Source organism: Protopterus annectens, chromosome 15.part0 (assembly GCF_019279795.1).
Source record: "Protopterus annectens isolate FY-2018-M chromosome 15.part0, PAN1.0, whole genome shotgun sequence".
Lineage (NCBI taxonomy): Eukaryota > Metazoa > Chordata > Ceratodontiformes > Protopteridae > Protopterus > Protopterus annectens.
Window position 1 is genome coordinate 534,472,821 of NC_056749.1, and position 19,063 is coordinate 534,491,883.

The 19,063-nt window shown below is 38.9% G+C and overlaps 1 protein-coding gene across 2 annotated transcripts in view; it reads right to left on the minus strand.

The window, feature by feature from the left end:
• The window catches only part of ALPK3 (alpha kinase 3), a 1,816,810-nt gene that overhangs the window by 1,131,506 nt on the left and 666,241 nt on the right, over window positions 1–19,063 (minus strand). For both annotated transcript variants that reach the window (XM_044057338.1, XM_044057337.1), the window contains one exon: window positions 7,075–7,196. In XM_044057338.1, the coding sequence (XP_043913273.1) occupies window positions 7,075–7,196 (122 nt within the window). The remainder of the gene's footprint in view (window positions 1–7,074; window positions 7,197–19,063) is intronic.

Sequence of the window (19,063 nt, forward strand, 5' to 3'; positions counted from 1 at the left end):
TGATTGTATTAAATGAGAGCAATCGCTGTTGAAGTACTGAATATTGAATGTAAGGTGAGAAACATTAGGTAGAAATGCTGAAACTTCGTTGTAACAAATTTTTTAGCATTTGGGTTGAATGTTTGTGTGTGTGTTTGTTTGTGAGTTAGGGTTAGAGTAAGGTCTAGGATGGGGACAGATGTGTTTGCAATATGTGTGCATGTTTGTGCAGGTGCGTTAGCTTGTCCAAGTCTCTGTCTGTCTTGTCTAGTTGTACTATAAGGGAATAGGTGTTTAGTACCCTAATGTGTAGAGCTGGGAGCAGGAGCAGGGGTGTGGTTCGGGTTAGCACACATACCTGCTCTAATAAAAATACACAACACTACAGGCCTAATTTAATAAAATATACCACTTCATCAACAATTCCCCTGTTCTTGAACACCAATACCTTACTTAATCCAAGGTAAATCAGTTCTCATTACAAACTAGATTCAGCCTACTTCTGGGCTCCCAACTCTTCAAATGAATTCACAAAATGCCTCTTTCTGCTTATGATGAAACTCACTATCACCCCAACCTACAACCTCAGATGTCAAGGTACAGTTGGCCCTACTTTCCAAACCACATCTACTAAACTATACAGTTCTGATGCTAGTTTCTTTGTACTTGTTCCAGAACTGTGGCATTCCCTACCTCACTATCTCAGACTGCATACTAACTACACTAAGTTCATATCCTACTTAAACAGTATCTTTTTGAGCAATACAAATGCAAATGCCACCCCAAAGCCCTCTGGTGTAATACCTATAGCCAGTATGGACCAGGAGGTAGCCACATCCTCTACAGCTGTTGGAGTCCCTTCATTGGGCACTGGACAGCCACTCTTGTTGGTCCTGGGAGAGGGAACAGGGAAAATTTCCCTGTTATGTCAGAATCCCACTGAGACTGGCTCAGGGTTTAATTCAGGCTATTGATCCCTCTTGCAGAGTAGTTTTTGGTAAATAAAAGAGAGATAAAACAACAAAACAGAGGGGCTGTGGCTGACTAAGTTTGCTGACAACTGCAAACTAGGTGCAATAATTGAATCCCCAAACAATGTCAATATACTTCAAGAGGGACTTACTCAAACCAATGACTGGTGCCAAAGCCATGGACTCAAACTCAATGCTAAAAAAAAATGCATTATCATCCCCTTTGGAAAAAATGATATCCCTGCAGACTATCATATAAATAATAATATAAGTAACAGCTCAGTAGTTAGAGACTTGGGAATGCAAGTTGACTGTAGCCTAAACTTTGACCACCATATGTCTACTGTAGTAAGAAGGCCATTCTACATTACACATCTCATTAGCAAAGGCATTGCCTCAAGAGTAAAAGAGGTCATAACTCCCATGTACTTGACCCCCATCACGGCAATAACTGAGTACAATGCTCCCTTTGGTATGCACCTTACCAGGCACCTGGATCAACTTCAGAGGCCTCAGAGATTTCTAACCAAGAAAATTCAGGGTCTCCAGCACATATCATAAATTGACAGACTGAAGACAGTGTCACCGTACTCAGTAGTGTACAGACTACTGAGAAGAGACCTGTGCTTGGCCTACAGAGCAATCTCGGACCCAAACCTAATGGAAATGCTGCACATCGGAAGTCAAATGGGACGAGGGTCACCCACTCCAGGAACCTTAACCTGGCTTGCAACATAAATAGGACTTGCTGGAGAGACACATATGTCTCTCAGAGGTTGCCACTCCTTTGGAATAGGCTACCAATGCACATTAAACACAGCAACAATATGACCTTGTTTAAGCATAGCCTGGATGACTGGACGGGAAACCGTAACTTTTTTCTGGGGATTTCACCTATGACCCTTCTATATATAGGCAGTTGTTAATAATTAAGAAATCGAGTTTAGGCATGATCCTTATATTGTATTTCTCTAGTATTATACTGGGTGCACATGGCTAGGCTTATAAAGTCCTTCGGGTCAATAGCCTAGTAACCACCTATAAACCTACAAATTTACGGATACCTATTTTCCAGAAGAGATTCAAAATCCTGAATCTAAATAGGAAGATACAGGGGCAGATTCAGGGTTTTTTCTTAAGATTTCTGATGCATACTTAAAGGAGATCTCAGTTTCTGGTTCTTTCTGTGGGGTGATTCTCTTTCTCTGAGTTTATTTCTAGAATGTCCCAGTGTTTTCAGTGGGAGAGCACTGAGGTTTCTCACTCCCTCAGGAAATACTGAGTTGTTAAAGAAGGAATCTCTAAGATTTTTTCAACTTTCCTTTCCCAAACTAGCCAATGGATTTTCTTTCTCCTAATCCAATTATGGCAAAAAAAAAAAAAAAAAAAGAATAAAGAGTCTCAGAACAATTCAGGTAAACAGACATTTAAGAAGAAGGGGCAAGGGGGTTCCAAAAAGAAGTCTCACATCTCCCAAAGCCAAGGACAGTCCAATAAGTCTGAATGACTATTCAAGAGACCTTGTGCCCATTCCATCCTGCCCCCCCCCTTCTGTTTCAGAAAGTCTGAATCTCCATTTTCTCTTTAGCAACAGACTGTTTCAGACAAATGGACTCTGAAAACCATTCAGCAGGGTTATAGATGGCAGTAGGAGGAAGATTCTCCTTTCCAGGGGGTCATTCCTCATACTGCAGATCAGACTCTTTTGTTTCCACCTGTTCTTCATCACATGCTGTCCCAAGGAGTAATAAAACCAGTTCCTCCTTCCCAGGTGGTGGAAGGGGTTTTATTCATGGATGTTCCTAGTGACAAAGAAAGAAAATGCTTGGAGACCAGTTCTCGATCTTTCTTTCCTAAACCTGTTTAAGACACTGCTCAAATTCAAATGATGTTTCTTCACAACCTGCTACTTCTTCCTCTTTCAAGTTTCCTGGTAGAAATTAGGCATTTTGTAAGATTTTGTGTGCATCTGTGTCACATTCTCAGTTCTCTGCTATACCCTTTGGACTATCACTGCACCAAGTGTGTTCACAAAGTGCCTAGCTCCAATTATAGCTCAATGCAGGCTACAGGGTAATCACATTTTTCCATATTTGGTTGACTTGCTTATCTTTGCAGTCTTTTTTCAAAATGTTAGGAGTCTCTCTCTGTTGATTGACAGATCTCTTGCACAAGCACAATGTGTTCCTGGGACGTCAATTAGACACTTCAGTTCAAAGAGCTTTTCTTTCACAGGAAAAATATATCTTTATATAGATATATTTAGAAGGTTTTCTACTCAGACTTTTGTCACTGCAAGGGAATACCTCAGAATTTTGGGTCGCATGGCATCTATGATCCTCATGATAATCTTAACAAGACTTCACATGGGAAAGATACAGTGTTGTCTGAAATCATTTTGGGCCCAGCATCAATACCCTTTATCTTTTCAGATCCTAGTATTAGAATTTGTCCAAGAGATTTTCTTTTTGGTGGAGGGAACAGATATCCTTAAATGCAGGTCTCCCCTTCTCCATCACTGCTCCAAAGCAGTCTGTCACCACACATGCTTTGGACTTTGCTTGTGAAGCAGTTTTGGGAGGGACAAATGTGCGGGGGAGTGGGGGTGATGATACACCAAGAACAGATGCAAGCACATAAATATCAAGAAGATGTGTATCCTGATCAAGTCACTCAACTTTCTGAACCATCTTTGGTTCCCTGGACCTCTTCAAGTGGTCACAGATAATACCACGTTCATGTGGTACATCAACAAGCATGGGGTAACCAGGTTGTACCCACTCTGCAGATGGGTCTATGTTAAATAATCAAATGCTTAAAAAAGCGAACGATGATTTATTGACCCCATGTATGTGAAAGCTTACAATCTCGAATGCTTCCAAGGGAAAAAAATCGCTGTTCCACAAAACAAAAAGAAAAGTTTAAAACATTACATAAAGTGGTGCCCCCCACACCCTCCCTACTTAAATATACAAATTCTGAGATCATACTACAGTGACAAAATGGCAAAATAATGAAACAGCCAAGCGATTTATTTTCCAGGGAAAGAATTTGCTTATATGCTGTTTCACTATTTTTCCTTTTTGTGCTTTCAAGTTCAATAAAGACGCATTTGAAAGAATGCATCTTTGATCATTTAATAGGAACTCTCTGCAGACTAGCAATGTTAGCTCAAGATACAGCTTCACAGCATAATTCCACTATACCGGCATTCTACATTCTGTCAGAGCAAAACTGTGTGGCAGACAAACTGAGCAGGACCAGGGCAGAACCACATGAATGGAAACCATATCAGGAGGTCTTCCAAGATTTGATCCATCTGTAGGGAATTCCTCAAATAGACCTCTTTACATCCTCCCTGAGCAATCAACTGGCCAAATTCAGTTCCAGAACTCCATGCAAGAAAGCTTGGAAGACAAATGCCTTTTCTTTTCTTCGTACAGGAATGTTCCTGTTTGGCTTTCCACCCTTTCCAGTAACATCCAGGGTACTTCTGAACATAGAAGAAATCTCCCAAGGTCATTGTGGTGACTCCCTTCTGGCCCATGCAACCATGGCTCTCCCTTCTTTTGGAAATGGCCAGGACAATTACCACAAGCTTAATCACAGAATGGATCTACTCACACAAAAACAGGGTGTTTGTTACACCCTGAAATCAATCATCTTCAATTGACTGCCTGGATGATAGAGTCTTAATTCCTTTTATGCACTTATTTTGTGATGTCATGCAGCAGCAAGTATTAATGAAGGCAATAAAGTCTGCTGCTAGAAAACCATATATTAGCAAATGGAAAAATGTTTTCTAATTGGTGCCAACAACCTAACCAGAACCCATACAGGGCTACTTGTTCTCTGGTTTAACAGTATTTGTGTGAGCTACTGTCATATGGCCTTTCTTATTCCTCTATCAAGGTTCATTTATTGGTCATTTCAGCATGTCTGCTCATGGATCCTCCTCTTTCAAGGCAGTCTCATGTCAAAATGTTTTTGAAAGGGGATTTGCATAAGAGGCCTTAAAATAAACCAGTAGTCCCTCCTTGAGATCTTAATTTTGTGTTAGAGAAGCTAACACTTACTCAATGTGAACCAGCCACTCTGGCTGACTTGAAGTTCTTAACATGAAAAACATTTTACTGATTGCTCTGACCTCTGGACAAATGACTTGCAAGCTCTTATGGTGACTCAACCCTACCTCATTTTTATAGAGACAGCGTTTCTTTGAGAACTAATAATTATTTTATGCCTAAAGTGGTATCTGTTTACTTTAAGCTAAACTAGTTATTTCCTAGTTTTCTTTCCTGAAGCTAAACATAAGAGAAAAGGGATAGTCCATACCTTGAATGCCCATAGACAACTAAGGTACTATATTAACAGAATTACATTTTTCAGATCTTCGGATCAATTTTTCATTTATTGTGAAGGTAAGGAGAAGGGGCAACCTGTATCAAAACAGACTATTTCCAAATGGCTGTCTAAGGCTTTTACTTTTTTTTATACTCACCATGACAAGTCTATTCCAGGCAGAGTCAAGGCCTACTCTACCAGCACTTTTGCTTCTTCTATGGCTTTTTGGAAAGGGTTTGATTCTAGAAGTATTATAGAAGCTGCTGCTTGATCCTTTGTGTATACGTTTACAACACACTATAAGCTTGATTCCTTCTCAAGGTCTAGATCAAGTTTTGCTATGATCATTCTTCAAAGGCTCCCTTCGCCTTCATCCTCCAAAATATACCTGGCTATGGTAATCTACCCATATAGCTAAAATGGCTACAGCAGTGCTCAGTATATGAAGAACGTAGTATAGTTGTGTAAGGTGAACTTACCAGTAGATATTCAAGTAAGCACTGTTGCAGTATCCACTACTTCCCACCATCTCCCTTAATTTTGATGTGTTTTTTATGTCAGGTTATGGACATTTATTTTTGTTATTCCTATCACTGTCCTTTCAGGGCTCAGCCTCCCTATCTCTGCTGGCAGGAAAGCTCTGAAGGGCTTCATAGCCATACTTGTCTTTTACTCAGCTTATCTTGAGCTGCTGGACTATTTGGGTGAGTGGAAGGTGCCCTGAAGCTTTGGAAGCTGGCCATCTGTTATAGCCATGGCAGAATATAACTCATATAGCTAAGGCTACTGCAACAGGAATCACTTGAACATCTACTGTTATGGAAGTTTAACTTACACAACAACATTCCAAACTCTCATAAATTCCATTTATCTGTTTGTTTTTCTGTATAGCATTTTAAGTACAATGTACAGTATTAGTCTTTCAATTTTTTGCATCAGAAGACTTACTAATGCTAGAGTTAGGAGTTCTACTACATGCTTTCGAGTCCAAGCTGTGAAAAGACCACAGTCTCTCACAGCCACAGATGGAAGCTTCTTGTAGCTCACATGGGCTCCTTCTCACGCTCGAACTTGAATATGTTTTCAAGCAAAGTGCAGAAGCCATACGGAGGTAGTGCAGCTGCTCTTCCCTGATCAAATATTTGGGTTTGAGTCAGGTAAGTACAGCAGCCATGGGGAGTTAGTGGGACACAGTGGGAGTTTCACTTTTTCAGTGAGCTGTTTTAGTCTTTACATTCTGTGGTGAGGGTCACAGGCTTCTGACATACAGTATACTCTGTCATGAAATGTAGATTATTACATTCTGAAGATGGCAGTAGCTCTGTTGCTGAATGTAGTGCAATATGATAATTACAGTTTTATCAGTCTTTGCAGATGTGAGAAAGAAAGGTTTCAGAATAAATGTATGGTGACCTTACAGCACTATTAATAAACAACAGGCATTAAGTAATTAATTCAAGAAGTAGAAAACATCTGCCTGTCCAAACAGAATTAAATGGCTGCAAAATGAAATTCTACAGAGAAGTAAATGATCATAAATAATCAGAATCACAGACCTTTTAATTATTGGTTTGCTAAAAAAAGAGAGAGCGAAATGAAATAAAATGCATCATGACTCTATTCAACTATCCATGCCATTCACTAAAGATAAAAACATATAGAAAAAAATCCTCACTTGGACATAATGAATCACAGCATCATTGTTCTGCATCTATTGTGGTCTTTAAATTTTAGTGAACTTGCTAAATAGTTTTGCATATAGTAAAAATCAAACTTTTACCTGACACTACACAAGTAAATTTGGCATCATTATCTTCAGAAACTGCACGGGACTTTAATGTGACCTCAAAGCATGGTTGTGTCTCTTCAGTCAGCTGTGTCATTATATTGCAGAATGTGGTCCTGTGAATATAATAAGATACAGTCACTATTTCCTCCTCCTGGAAAATCCTTTTAGCTAGTGAAAGAACATCTGATCAAGAAAGTAAGTACCTCACAAATCAAAAAAATATTTAATAACTCTAAAAGAAAAAACACACAAAAAAGTCTGCACATGTTCAGATTTATATAGTTTTTATTTTGCTGCTTCAACACACAGTTATTTTCAAATTACTTTTATAATTACAAAAAAATTACATTAATAAAGTATGTATAAATTTGTATTATTCTATGATCAGAAAGCACATTTAGAGGCAACACTATCACAGTAAACTAGTGGTATGGTACTAATTCAGCTAATACTCTGCTACTAACCTTTTTTGTATCATTAAGAGTGAATTTGTTACAGTTTTTGTGGTACTTATGTATTATCACAACCACATTTTTCAGGGCAATACCAGTTGCTTCCTGACCATCTCATCTGTTCGTTTCAGTTGTAAACATGTCATATAATGTGTTCTCTGTACCAGTAGTTTGTCTTGCGGAGTGTAACCAATCACAACTGAGACAGAAAGTGTTGTTTCTCTATGCAATTTACTGCCAGCATGTCACTTATTACAACTCCGCATGCTGCACGTTCTTTTTCAGAAGATTGGTGGAAACAACACTTGGACATGAAATTCCAAGCCTTAATCACAATACACGCTCCAGCAGGGAAGTCTGCATAGCCAAACAGTTTTCTCCCATAATATCCTGCAGTTATCCTGCCTGATTAACAACTGGTTGCGAATAACTTTACATTACCTTATGGTTGTTTTACTTAGTCAAAACCCCATACAGTGGTTTTCTACTGCCAATACTCTAGATGAGCATGTGAAAATGTCAAGCAAAATTTAAATGAAACTGTACGACCTATCTGAAGATGTTCTAAGTATTCCCTCACCCAGTGTAGAGGCCGTTCACCCACGAAGTACCTTCAGTTTTATTTGGTGGTTGTTGTTGTTGTCTTTCGGCTTTTCCCGGTTAGGGGTCGCCACAGTGGAACTCCGGTCAGCTAATAATTGGCAGTAGATTTTCACAAACGCTGAGGTGCCAGCTCGATGTTCAACCTTCAATGAAGGCATGGCGATTTACGCATGTCTTTCGAATGCCCACCCAATCGTGGGGAGGACATGCAGACTTCACACAGAAGGCACTGGTGGTAAATCATGAAATTGACAAAAGGGCTACCCACTCATCTTCAGCTAGCTCCACTTCCTTTCCTCAGAAAGCAAGCATCCATGACAAATCAAGTGTGCATGTGTAATGCATGGTGAGCAGGTTTTTTTTCAATACTTTCACTTCCTGCAGGTAAAGTACACTTACTCGACAGCAAAAACGACTCTGAATAACACTTTACCATGCTTCCAGAAATCGTCTCGATCCCAGTATGCCAATTTCACAACATCGAAAATGGGGTTGCGATAATACGTAAGTACTTTTATAATATACACTTCCCTTGTGGTGAAGAACATAAACTCTTGTGGTTCTAACAATGTATTATTTACACTGCTGAAAGCAAACATTGTTAGCAAGTAGTTTCTTATTTGACTACAAAGAGAACATTCTATGAATACATAAATTAGATAATTTTCCCCAACTTACAAGATCAAAAGTATGCAACACTGCCACTAAATCTATGATTCTATGATGCCATAGCTTGCCTTCTCTTTTAAACATCTTTATTGAATTTTCACTTGTAACATAGGAAAACTTACATGTATTTAAAAGAACACTAACCATATTGATATATTCACAATTACAAACATACATCAGATACAGTCTTCTGTACAATACAATCAATCCAACATTATATAACTTAATCAGTTCCTGCCTTCCCTTAAACCAAATTCCTCCTCTAAAACATTTTCTGCATGAAATTTTCCCACAATTTCAGTTTTGTCTATGTAATTTGCTGTTATCCTTTTCTAAAAATCCCACTTCCAGTTGTTTTATTGCTGTTACATTATTTACTGCTTCAAATATGGTTCATTTAGACTTTGATTTCCATTTTCTAGTAAGTGCTTTTTGTGAGCCACCAGTACCAAACTTAACAAGGTCTTACTATGTCTAGACAATTCAGATCCTGTATCCCAGCTCAAAAAATAATTTTTGTGGTGACACCCACTTGCTCCCCCAGTAATTCTGATCAAGTACTCTGTCGGTAATTTTTAAAATCTTCAGACAGGATAAAACACAAATAAAAACTGGAAAAAAAAAAACAAAAACAAAAAAATCCAAACTGCTCACAAAACGACCAGCTTTATATACCAATCTTATACCTCGGCCATTCGCCTTCACAGGATCTAATATCGGGTCTACTTTACATTACCGAAACTACACTTCACCGACACACAAAACACCAACCCCAAATAACCGAAACCACACAACACCGACAACTCACAAAACCGAACACAATTACACCGACACAAACAACGTAAACTACACATGACACACAATGACATATCCACTAACCCTAACCCAAACCCTAACCCTAAGGTCCGACACTACCGCACAGTTACCCTACTCGCACCCTAACCCTAACTCACTTAACCCACCCCTACACCTAAAGACTGTCACTATCGCACACTTAACCTACCTGCACCCTAACCCTAACTCACTTAACCCACCCTAAAACATAAAGCCCGTCACTATCGCACACTCACCCTACCCGCACTCTAAACCTAACTCACTTAACCCGTCCCTGAACTACAGTCCGTTACTATCACACACTTACCTTACCCGAACCCTAACTCCGACACTACCACACACTCACCTTTCCCACACCCTAACCCAAAATCCCACAATATCGCACACTTACCTGACCGCTCCTAACTCCGTCACTATCGCACACTTACCGAGTCGCGCTCACACGTTACCCTTGTCGGTCTTTCAGCTGTCGGCAAATCACCTTTTCGATCAACTTACCTGTCGGTCGTTTCGTCTCGGTCTTCCGCGTGTCGGTGAAGTGTTGTGTCGGTAATGTAAAGGGGACCCCTAAATTCACATCTAGATGTGATGTTAGATCCTGTTAAGGTGAATGGCCGAGTTACCAGATTGGTAAAAAAAGTTGGTCGCTTGCTGAGTAGTTTGGCTTTATTTTGTTTCAATTTTTAAAGGCTGCCAACTCATTATACTCCCAAAATATGTGTTACCTGTTTCTTCCACATCACATCTCTAACATTTGCTATTTTCATGAGGAAAATGTATTTGGTATCTACTTGGGGTATAAAAATATAAAAATATAAAATATAAAAATACATATGCAAATACTTCCATGCAAAAAAACAAAATCGTATACACTTTGTTATATATTTGGGAGTCGCACATATGTCCTCCCATTGTTTCTTTGTGAATTGCTTATCTAATCTCTCTTGTCAGTCTTTCTACCTTCTGTGATTGATTCCTACAGTTATTGCAAAATATTTTATATGTCCTTCTAATAATCACTTTTTTAACAACAACTTCTGTTCTAGATTGAACTAAAAACTACCAGTGCAGGTCTTTCACTTAGAATCCCCCTGTCCCTTTCTGTTTTCATATACTCTGATATCAATCCCTAATAGGAAATGCAGTCTCAAGCTTCAGGTCAAAATGTGTTCTTCGCCTCTTCCTATTCTATTACCTTTACCTGTCTAATTATTTGTTCCTAATACCTTGGTTCCTTTGCCAGTTTCCTCCAGTAAATTCCTGCCCCCTCTTGCCTATTCTCTACACCCATAATTGCAGTTACTCTATTGGTAGAACTTCCTTTCTCCATTCCTGTGTTGGCTTAGTTCTTAGAATACTTTCTGCTACTTTATGAATATAACATTCTGTATGACTGTTGCTATTCTCCTTAAGGATCTGCATCCAAAATCCCACTCTCTCCTTATTTCTTGAATTTCCCCCTGCTACATCATTATCCCTTTCCACTTTGAAATGCAGCTTTAAGTTTGTGTTAAGTATAAGAGACTTAACTGTGTAGCTCTAAAATATCTCCTCAAATCAGGTAATCCTAAACTACTTTGTTCCATTGGAAGGATCAGCTTATCCCATTTGATTCTTGCCCTCTTCCCCTCCCAGATAAAAACCTTCAACTCATTATTAATTAATATCAACAACTTCTCTTCTGGTTTATAAAAAATATGCCTGACCTGTGTATCAAACCAAAGGAATTAAAAATATTTTACTGCCTGTATCTTGCTATCTATATCCAAGAACTTCCAGTTAATCAATTTTTGTATTATCTTTTGTTTATTCTCTTTCCACATATCCTTAGCTGTCATAACAGAATCCTTTTTAACCCACAATCCTAAATACTTCATTTTTATTATGTCCCCATAAATATGGGTATTTATGTGAGGTTTATATTACCAGATCGAAAACCCATTTCAGCGAACACCACAAGACCGACACGTATAGCACGAACCACAAATACGTTGAACCCTTTAAACCGCAAATTTTCAAATCTCGAACCATCATAGTCGGCCAACACCACCGAGCGCTACATACTACATGCCCAAACATAATAAATAAAACACATACATACACTAACCAAACCCTACTTCTAAATCTACACTAAACCTTACATACATTACTATCTATGCACTTACCTTAACCAGCACCCTAACTCTAAGGTCCATAACTATCGCACACTTACCCTACAGACATATACCCAACCAAAACAAATAATCCACACACATACACTTAACAAAACCCTACTTCTATCCCTACACTAAACTTTACATACATTACCTATCCATGCACTTACCTTAACCCGCACCCTAACCCTAAGGTCCGTAACTATCGCACATTTACCTTACAGAGCTATACCGCTGACGGGCCAACCATGACACTTGGACATTTCATGTTTTGTGGTTTTGAACATTCACCGTTACCGTAGTTTGCGCTATATGTGTCAGTCTTGTGGTGTTTGCTGAAACGGGTTTTCGATATGGTAATATAGACCCTTTATGTGTGGGTACATAGTTTACAGTTATAGTCTTTGTTTAATCTACAGTAATTTTGGTACTTTTCCATTATTGGGGCAACACTTCTAATAAACAGGATTTACATTACTGATAGCAGAACACCACACACACTAAGACATATAAACAAGACTTAACAAAAACATTGTTTAAATGTGTTCTGGACTCGTCACATTTCTATACCAATGGTCTTTCACTTGTAAAATTATTTCCTGACAATTATTCTCAGTGAATATTCTCTGTTTGGTGTTACCCTTGGTACGGCAGTAAAGAACAATGACTTGGGATGTTCTCTGAACTTACAGCCATTTGCCTGTATTGCTGATGAACCCGGTTATTGTGCAGATTTTATTTCTGACCTAAAGAGCCCTCTTTCTCTTACAAAACAACAGCTTCAAGGCTAACAGCTGTGTGGTCATTCACAGGATTTAACAAAAGCATTGTTTAAATGTATTCTAGACTTGTCACATTTCTATACCAACGGCCTTTCACTTGTAAAATTATTTCTGACAATTATTCTCAGCGAATATTCTCTGTCTGGTGTTATCCTTGGTACGGCAGTAAAGAGCAATGACATGGGATGTTCTCTGAACTTACAGCCATTTGCCTGTATTGTAGCTGAACCAGGTTATTGTGCAGATTTTACTTCTTACCTAAAGAGCCCTCTTTCTCTTACAAAACAACCGCTCCAGGGCTAACATCTGTGCAATCATTCCATGCACATGCTAGCGCATTAGAAGTGCTGCCCCGATAACAGAAAAGTACCGTAATTTTATATTCAAAAAAAAAAAAAAAGACTTGAAACTGTCTCAGAATGTTCCATAACACTGAGATGTCCTTTTCTGCTTTTATCATGTACAAAGTAATATAATCTGCAAAAAAGCCAACTTTTCGTGATTGCCATACCAATTATATCCTTGAATTTCTCAATTATATCCTTGAATTTCTGAGTGCCTTATTTTATTTGCCAATGGTTCTAAATACAACACAAATAACAAAGGAGAACAAAGACACCCCTGCTTGGTTCCTCTGTTCAGACACAGTTTATTAGAGAGAAGCCCTCTCACGTTGATTTTTGACTGTGACCCATCAGACAGCCTCCTAATTAACCTTATTCTTGAATCAGGGAATGCAAATGCTTCCACTGCCCTACTCATTAAATCCCAGCTTACTCTGTTGAATGCTTTCTCTGCATCAAGACTCATCAACAGTGGTATTTCCATTCTGATTTCCTCTGCCATAGCTTGCCTTCTAAAACTTCAAACAAATGCCTCATATAAGCAGTCCTTAGTTCTCCTTTTTTGATGACATAAATAATCTATATTACTGTAGTGGCATAAACATTCAGCAAAGAACATACAGAATATTCTCTAATTTCATTTAACATTTTCTCCTACCATACTTTTTTAATACATTTAAGTATGGCATTAGTTCCTACTGAAGCATTTAGCTTCTTAAAATATATATATTTTTTAATTTTTAAACAGTTTAACATAATTTCAATGTTTTAGTCATGCTTCTAAAATGTATTTTCCTTACACCTTTATTTAATTAGCATTTTTTGCAAGCACATCGCTTGATCTACCTTATTAAGACATTTGCATCAATCAGAGATTGTTCATTCATTAGTCTGAATTAATTCCTTAGTTAAAGATCTAGACAGAAGGATGGTAATCACTGTATTCTCCACAACATATTATAGATTACTTTAAGCAACCCCTCATTCTCTCCCCCAAGAATATAATTTCTGCTCTAGTACACAAGTACTAAAAAAGAAACACAAGCAGATATCAACTTGGTACAGCATTTGATTTTTCACACACTCCAAGCATATGTCTATCTCCAAAAAAAAGCTAAGGAGACTGCACTAACTAATGGTTAAAGATGTACAGCCAAGAAAATGAAGAAATATGTCAAGACTGAGTGAACATGTATTAACAAGAGGGTGACTTTCTAGTGTATTTAAAGTGTTAAATTAAGCAACATTATACATGATAGGCAATCTATTTTTGTGTTCTGCTTCAACTATGGGTTTCTCACCTATGTTTTTTATTGAATTAGTTATGCTGCATAATAATGCTAGACATAAGTAAATTATATTCAAAATGGAAACATCATAACACAGCTACACAGGCCATGGAGTAAATATTAAACTGTGTGTACTAAGCAAAATTCCCATGTCCCTCTAATTACTTCAATTTTTCAGTATCTGGACCACCCCAGTGGCCTTTGGTTCGGGTACTACATGAACTACAAAATGAAATGGCACCTCACCTAAGTGTCATGTTTAATCATAGCCTCACCTCAGGCTTCGTGCCCACTGAGTGGAGCACAGCTACAGTTATCCCACACCACAAGGGGGAATCCACCTTGGATCCTGGGAACTACCACCCCATCAGTCTGATGAGCTTAATCTGCAAGGCCATGGAACGTATTATCATGGAACTTATAAACAAAGACACTGCAACCTTCAAACACTGGACCCCACCCAGTTTGGGTTTGTGAAGGGCCGTTCTTGTCTCCTGAACCCGATTGACTTCTTCGAATCAGTCTCCAGAGCTGTGGACGAGGGTAAGGTGGTCCACACAGCTTATCTGGACCTTGCCAAGGCCTTCGACACCACCCCCCACTCAGAAATCATAGAGAAACCCACTAAGGTGGGTATTAATCCCTACGTCACTTGATGGATTGCCAACTGGCTTACTGACAGAACCCCCATTGTAAAAGTAGCTGGAAAAAAGTGGAGTAACTCAGGGTTCAGTCCTGGGACTGCTCTTGTTTGGCATCTACTTCTCTGAAGTACAGGCCAACACTAAGGGACTATGGCTAACAAAGTTCGTAGATGACTGCAAACTGGGAGCCATTATTGAATCCCCAAATGATGGGGATATTCTACAATAGGGCCTTACAGAAACAGATGCTTGGTGCCAGAGCCATGGGCTCAAGCTCAATGCCAAGAAATGTATAGTTATCCCCTTTGGGAAAAAAACATGTACTCGTGAATTACCACATAGGTGGCAGTACACTAAACACCGAAAGTGCGATAAGAGACTTAGGGACACAGGTACACAGTGGCCTCACCTTTGATAACCACATCGCCGCAACAGTCAGGAAATCCTTCTATGTGGCAAACCTCATCACTAAGGGCTTTACATCCAGAAAAAAGGAAGTCATTGTCCCACTGTACTCATCCCTCATTAGACCCATTATAGAATACAATGCTCCATTTGGTATGTACCTCTCAAGACATCTGTAACAACTGGAAAGGCCGCAGAAATACCTCACTAAAAGAATCACAGGCCTAAAGCAGATGCCCTATGCTGACCATCTAAAAAAACTTCAGCTATACTCTGTCGCATATCGTCTACTTAGAGGCGATCTCTGCTTAACATACAAGGCCATGTCAAACCCAGAGCTGATGGACATGCTACACTTAAAGAAATCCCAATCCCTCAGAGCCACATGCTCCAGGGATCTAAACCTTGTCATCACAATGAACAAAACATGCTGGAGAGATAGGTTCCTGACCCAGAGACTCCACAGACTCTGGAATAGACTGCCCATACATGTCAAGCAGAGCACCTCTTTGACCCTTTTCAACAGGAATCTTGAAGATTGGATGGGAGATAGGAAATTCACCCCGGGGATCATGTCAGTCACCCTGCTAGACAGGGGTCCAGGGAAGTAAATATTGTGGGAAGAAATAGCCAAGGAATTGTTATGGCTAGGCTTGTACAGGCCCTAGGGCCAATAGCCTAGTACCAACCTATGAACAATGGAAGGACTAAAAACATGTTTATAAAATGTTGAATCAAATAAAATGACCCAAAAAAGTGCTTTTATCTCTGAAAAGAAAGACTTTGTCAAACTGGTTCTTCCTGTCTCCAAAAGAACTGATTCATTGACTAAATATTTAGCTCCACCTTATTCAAGACGTAAAACAATTATATAGTTTAAAAGTCAGGTTCTATTAAATACTTCAGTATTACCTGGTCTGATTAAGTACCTTCATTCACATGCCACTTTGAAAAATAAAAGCTGCTTTTAAAACAACAATTTTACTCTTGTATGGTATTATAAAGAGTATTCATTATTGTCCCACATCACTAAGTGTACTTGGGTTTTGGGTGGATTTAACTGACTATTGTATGTCAAATGATCTACTTATGGTATTTAAGTTCTGTTGGAAATGGGTGGATCCATATTCTCATTTGTGAGACTAAATTGTTTATATGTATTCATTGGTTTGGATGCTTAATAACCCAAATTTAATTCTTCTGTTTCATGTTTTGCATTTTTTTCTTTAATAACATGCTCAGCTGCCATACTGACATTTGATACAGTTTTAACCAGACTTTCTGGAAATCTGGTTTTAGCATGGATTTTCTTTTTTCAGCCCTATCACATGAAATAGATAAACAGCCCCAGTCCCATCTCATCTGCTCATTCTACAGATTTAAGAGAGATAATTTGGGAAGGCCCACCCCCCTAGTTTCTTACCTTTGAATTATCTTCTGTTTTCCCCCTTCCCACTTAACTTAAAAAAATTGCACTTTATTCAGCTGCTTTTACTGTATTTGTGTTTCTTCCTACTGTATTACTTTATTTAGCTTTATTTTGATTTTTGTGTTTCTTCTTACAAGTGTTCAATTGTATTTATTCTGTTGCATGTATTACTGCTTGTTAATAGCCTGATTAAATTGTAACTTCTATTCTAAGCATATTAGTTTTGGTTTAAGCACTTGAGCTTCGGGGTAGTTGTTTTACATTAAGAAGGTTTGTAGTTTACATTCTTGTGGCAGGAGAGGTAGTTTACATCCTTCTAAGTTGGGAATTGTTGGTTGAAGGCTTAGTATGTCTGTTATTCTAAAATTGTCTTAGTTCCAAAAGGTTTAAGCAATTGGGCTTCAGGCCAGTTATTTTACATTAAGAAAGTTTGTGGTCTACACTCTTGGGGGAGGAGAGGGTAGCCTCTGCCCTTCGGAGCTGGGAGTTGCTGGTTGAAGGCTTACTGAGCCTGCTTATTTGAACTGTTTTATTTCTGCAATTGTTGCACTTTCTTTGCTGTAGCATATACTACAATCAGACCTGCTGAATCTAGTTCTGTTTCTATAACTTGAGCACTAAATCAGACCATCTTTTGTTGGAGAGGGTTCCTCTGTGCTCTAGTTGCAGGACTGTGCAGTTAGACTCATCCGATTGAAGGTTGCTGGAACAGGGCTCAATTTTGAGCTTTCTTATTGGTTCATTTGTTTAAATCCATTTGCTCTTGTTTGCTACAAAAGCACCGAGTTTGCATGGGTTTGCTCTTGTTTTAGCAAAGTTCCGCAGAGTTTGGTGACCGGCTACTGCTCTGCTATATTTATCTGATCGATCCAAGGCATCTGATGATCTCTGCAAAACTTAAGTAGAAATTTTCAGTGTATATTGCACCTTTGAAATGCATTTTTACCATACCACTGCTTATTTGAACTGTTTTTTTTTTTTCTGAAATTGTGCACTTTGGTGTAGCATAGACTAGATTCAGACCTGTTGAATCTAGTTCTGTTTGTATAACTTGAACACTAAACCAGGCCATCTTTTGTTGGAGAGAGTTCCTCTGCGTATCCCCTTCTAATACTCGAATGCCATAAAATTGAGTTTCATTTTTGCGAGACAAAATTTGTAGAAAACAAAACACCCAGACGGGAAATTTTTCCCAGGGCAAGTAAACACTTGTGCAACATGCCCTTTTCTATACTGTAGTGTGATCCCAGAGTTGGTATATATAATTGTGGAGACAAAGGCCTCCCCACATTGGGGAATGTGGGGGTCATAGCCCTCCACCTTTGTGAGTTTTATTAACTCCAGTGTGTGTTTCATCGAAGTTTGGGCAAGTGTTTACTTGCCCTGGGAAACATTCACCAGTTGGGTATTTTGTTTTCCTGATTTTCATCTTGTGAAAATAAAATTCAATGATATGGCCACTCCACTATTAGAAGTTGCTTCTCCTCTGCACCCTAGTGGCAGAAGTGTGCAGTTAAAACTCATCTGATTGAAAGTTGCTGGAACAGTGCTGAGTTTTGATACTTTTTATTGGTAAATTTGTTTAAATCAGTTTGCTCTTGTTTGCTACATAAACACCACATTTGCGCTTGTTTTAACAAAGCTCCACAGAGTTTGGTAACCAACTACGGCTCTGCTGTATTTATTTGATCAATCCAAGGCATCTGCTGATCTCTGCAAAACCTAAGTAGGATTTTTCACTGAATATTGCACTTTTGAACTGCATTTTTACCATATTACTGCTTATCTGAATTGATATTATTGCAGTTTGCTGCAGCACAGACTAGATTCAGACCTGCTGAATCTAGTTCTGTTTGTATAACTTGACCACTAACCAGGCAATCTTTTGCTGGAGAGGGTTCCCCTGCACCCTGGTGGCAGGAATGTGCAGTTGGAACTCATCTTACTGAAGGTTGCTGGAACAGGGCTCGATTTTGAGCTTTTTTATTGGTTAGTTTTTTAATCTGTTTGAGCATTGCTCACTGCCAAGTAGAAGTGGGCATCATTAGCGGTTATAAATGTAAACAATTTTGCCTGCAAATTTTCCCTTAGTACTCTGCTGATGCTCTATCAGTGAGTCCTCGCAATTGTCCCTCACTGACAGGTGATACATTCAATGAGGCTCCTGAGGTACCAACACAGATCATACCCACTAGCCCTTCTGATTTTTTTGCCCACTTCTCCTGTCCTCTACTTTACCTAATCCTTTCTGTCCTCTCCCTGTTTTCTGACCACATCACCTTACCTAGCATTATGGATGGACAATTTCCTACAGTTTCTCCAGCCAGCCTGGTCAACATGACTATCCTAAGGCAATGTAGCAACTGTCTCATGTAC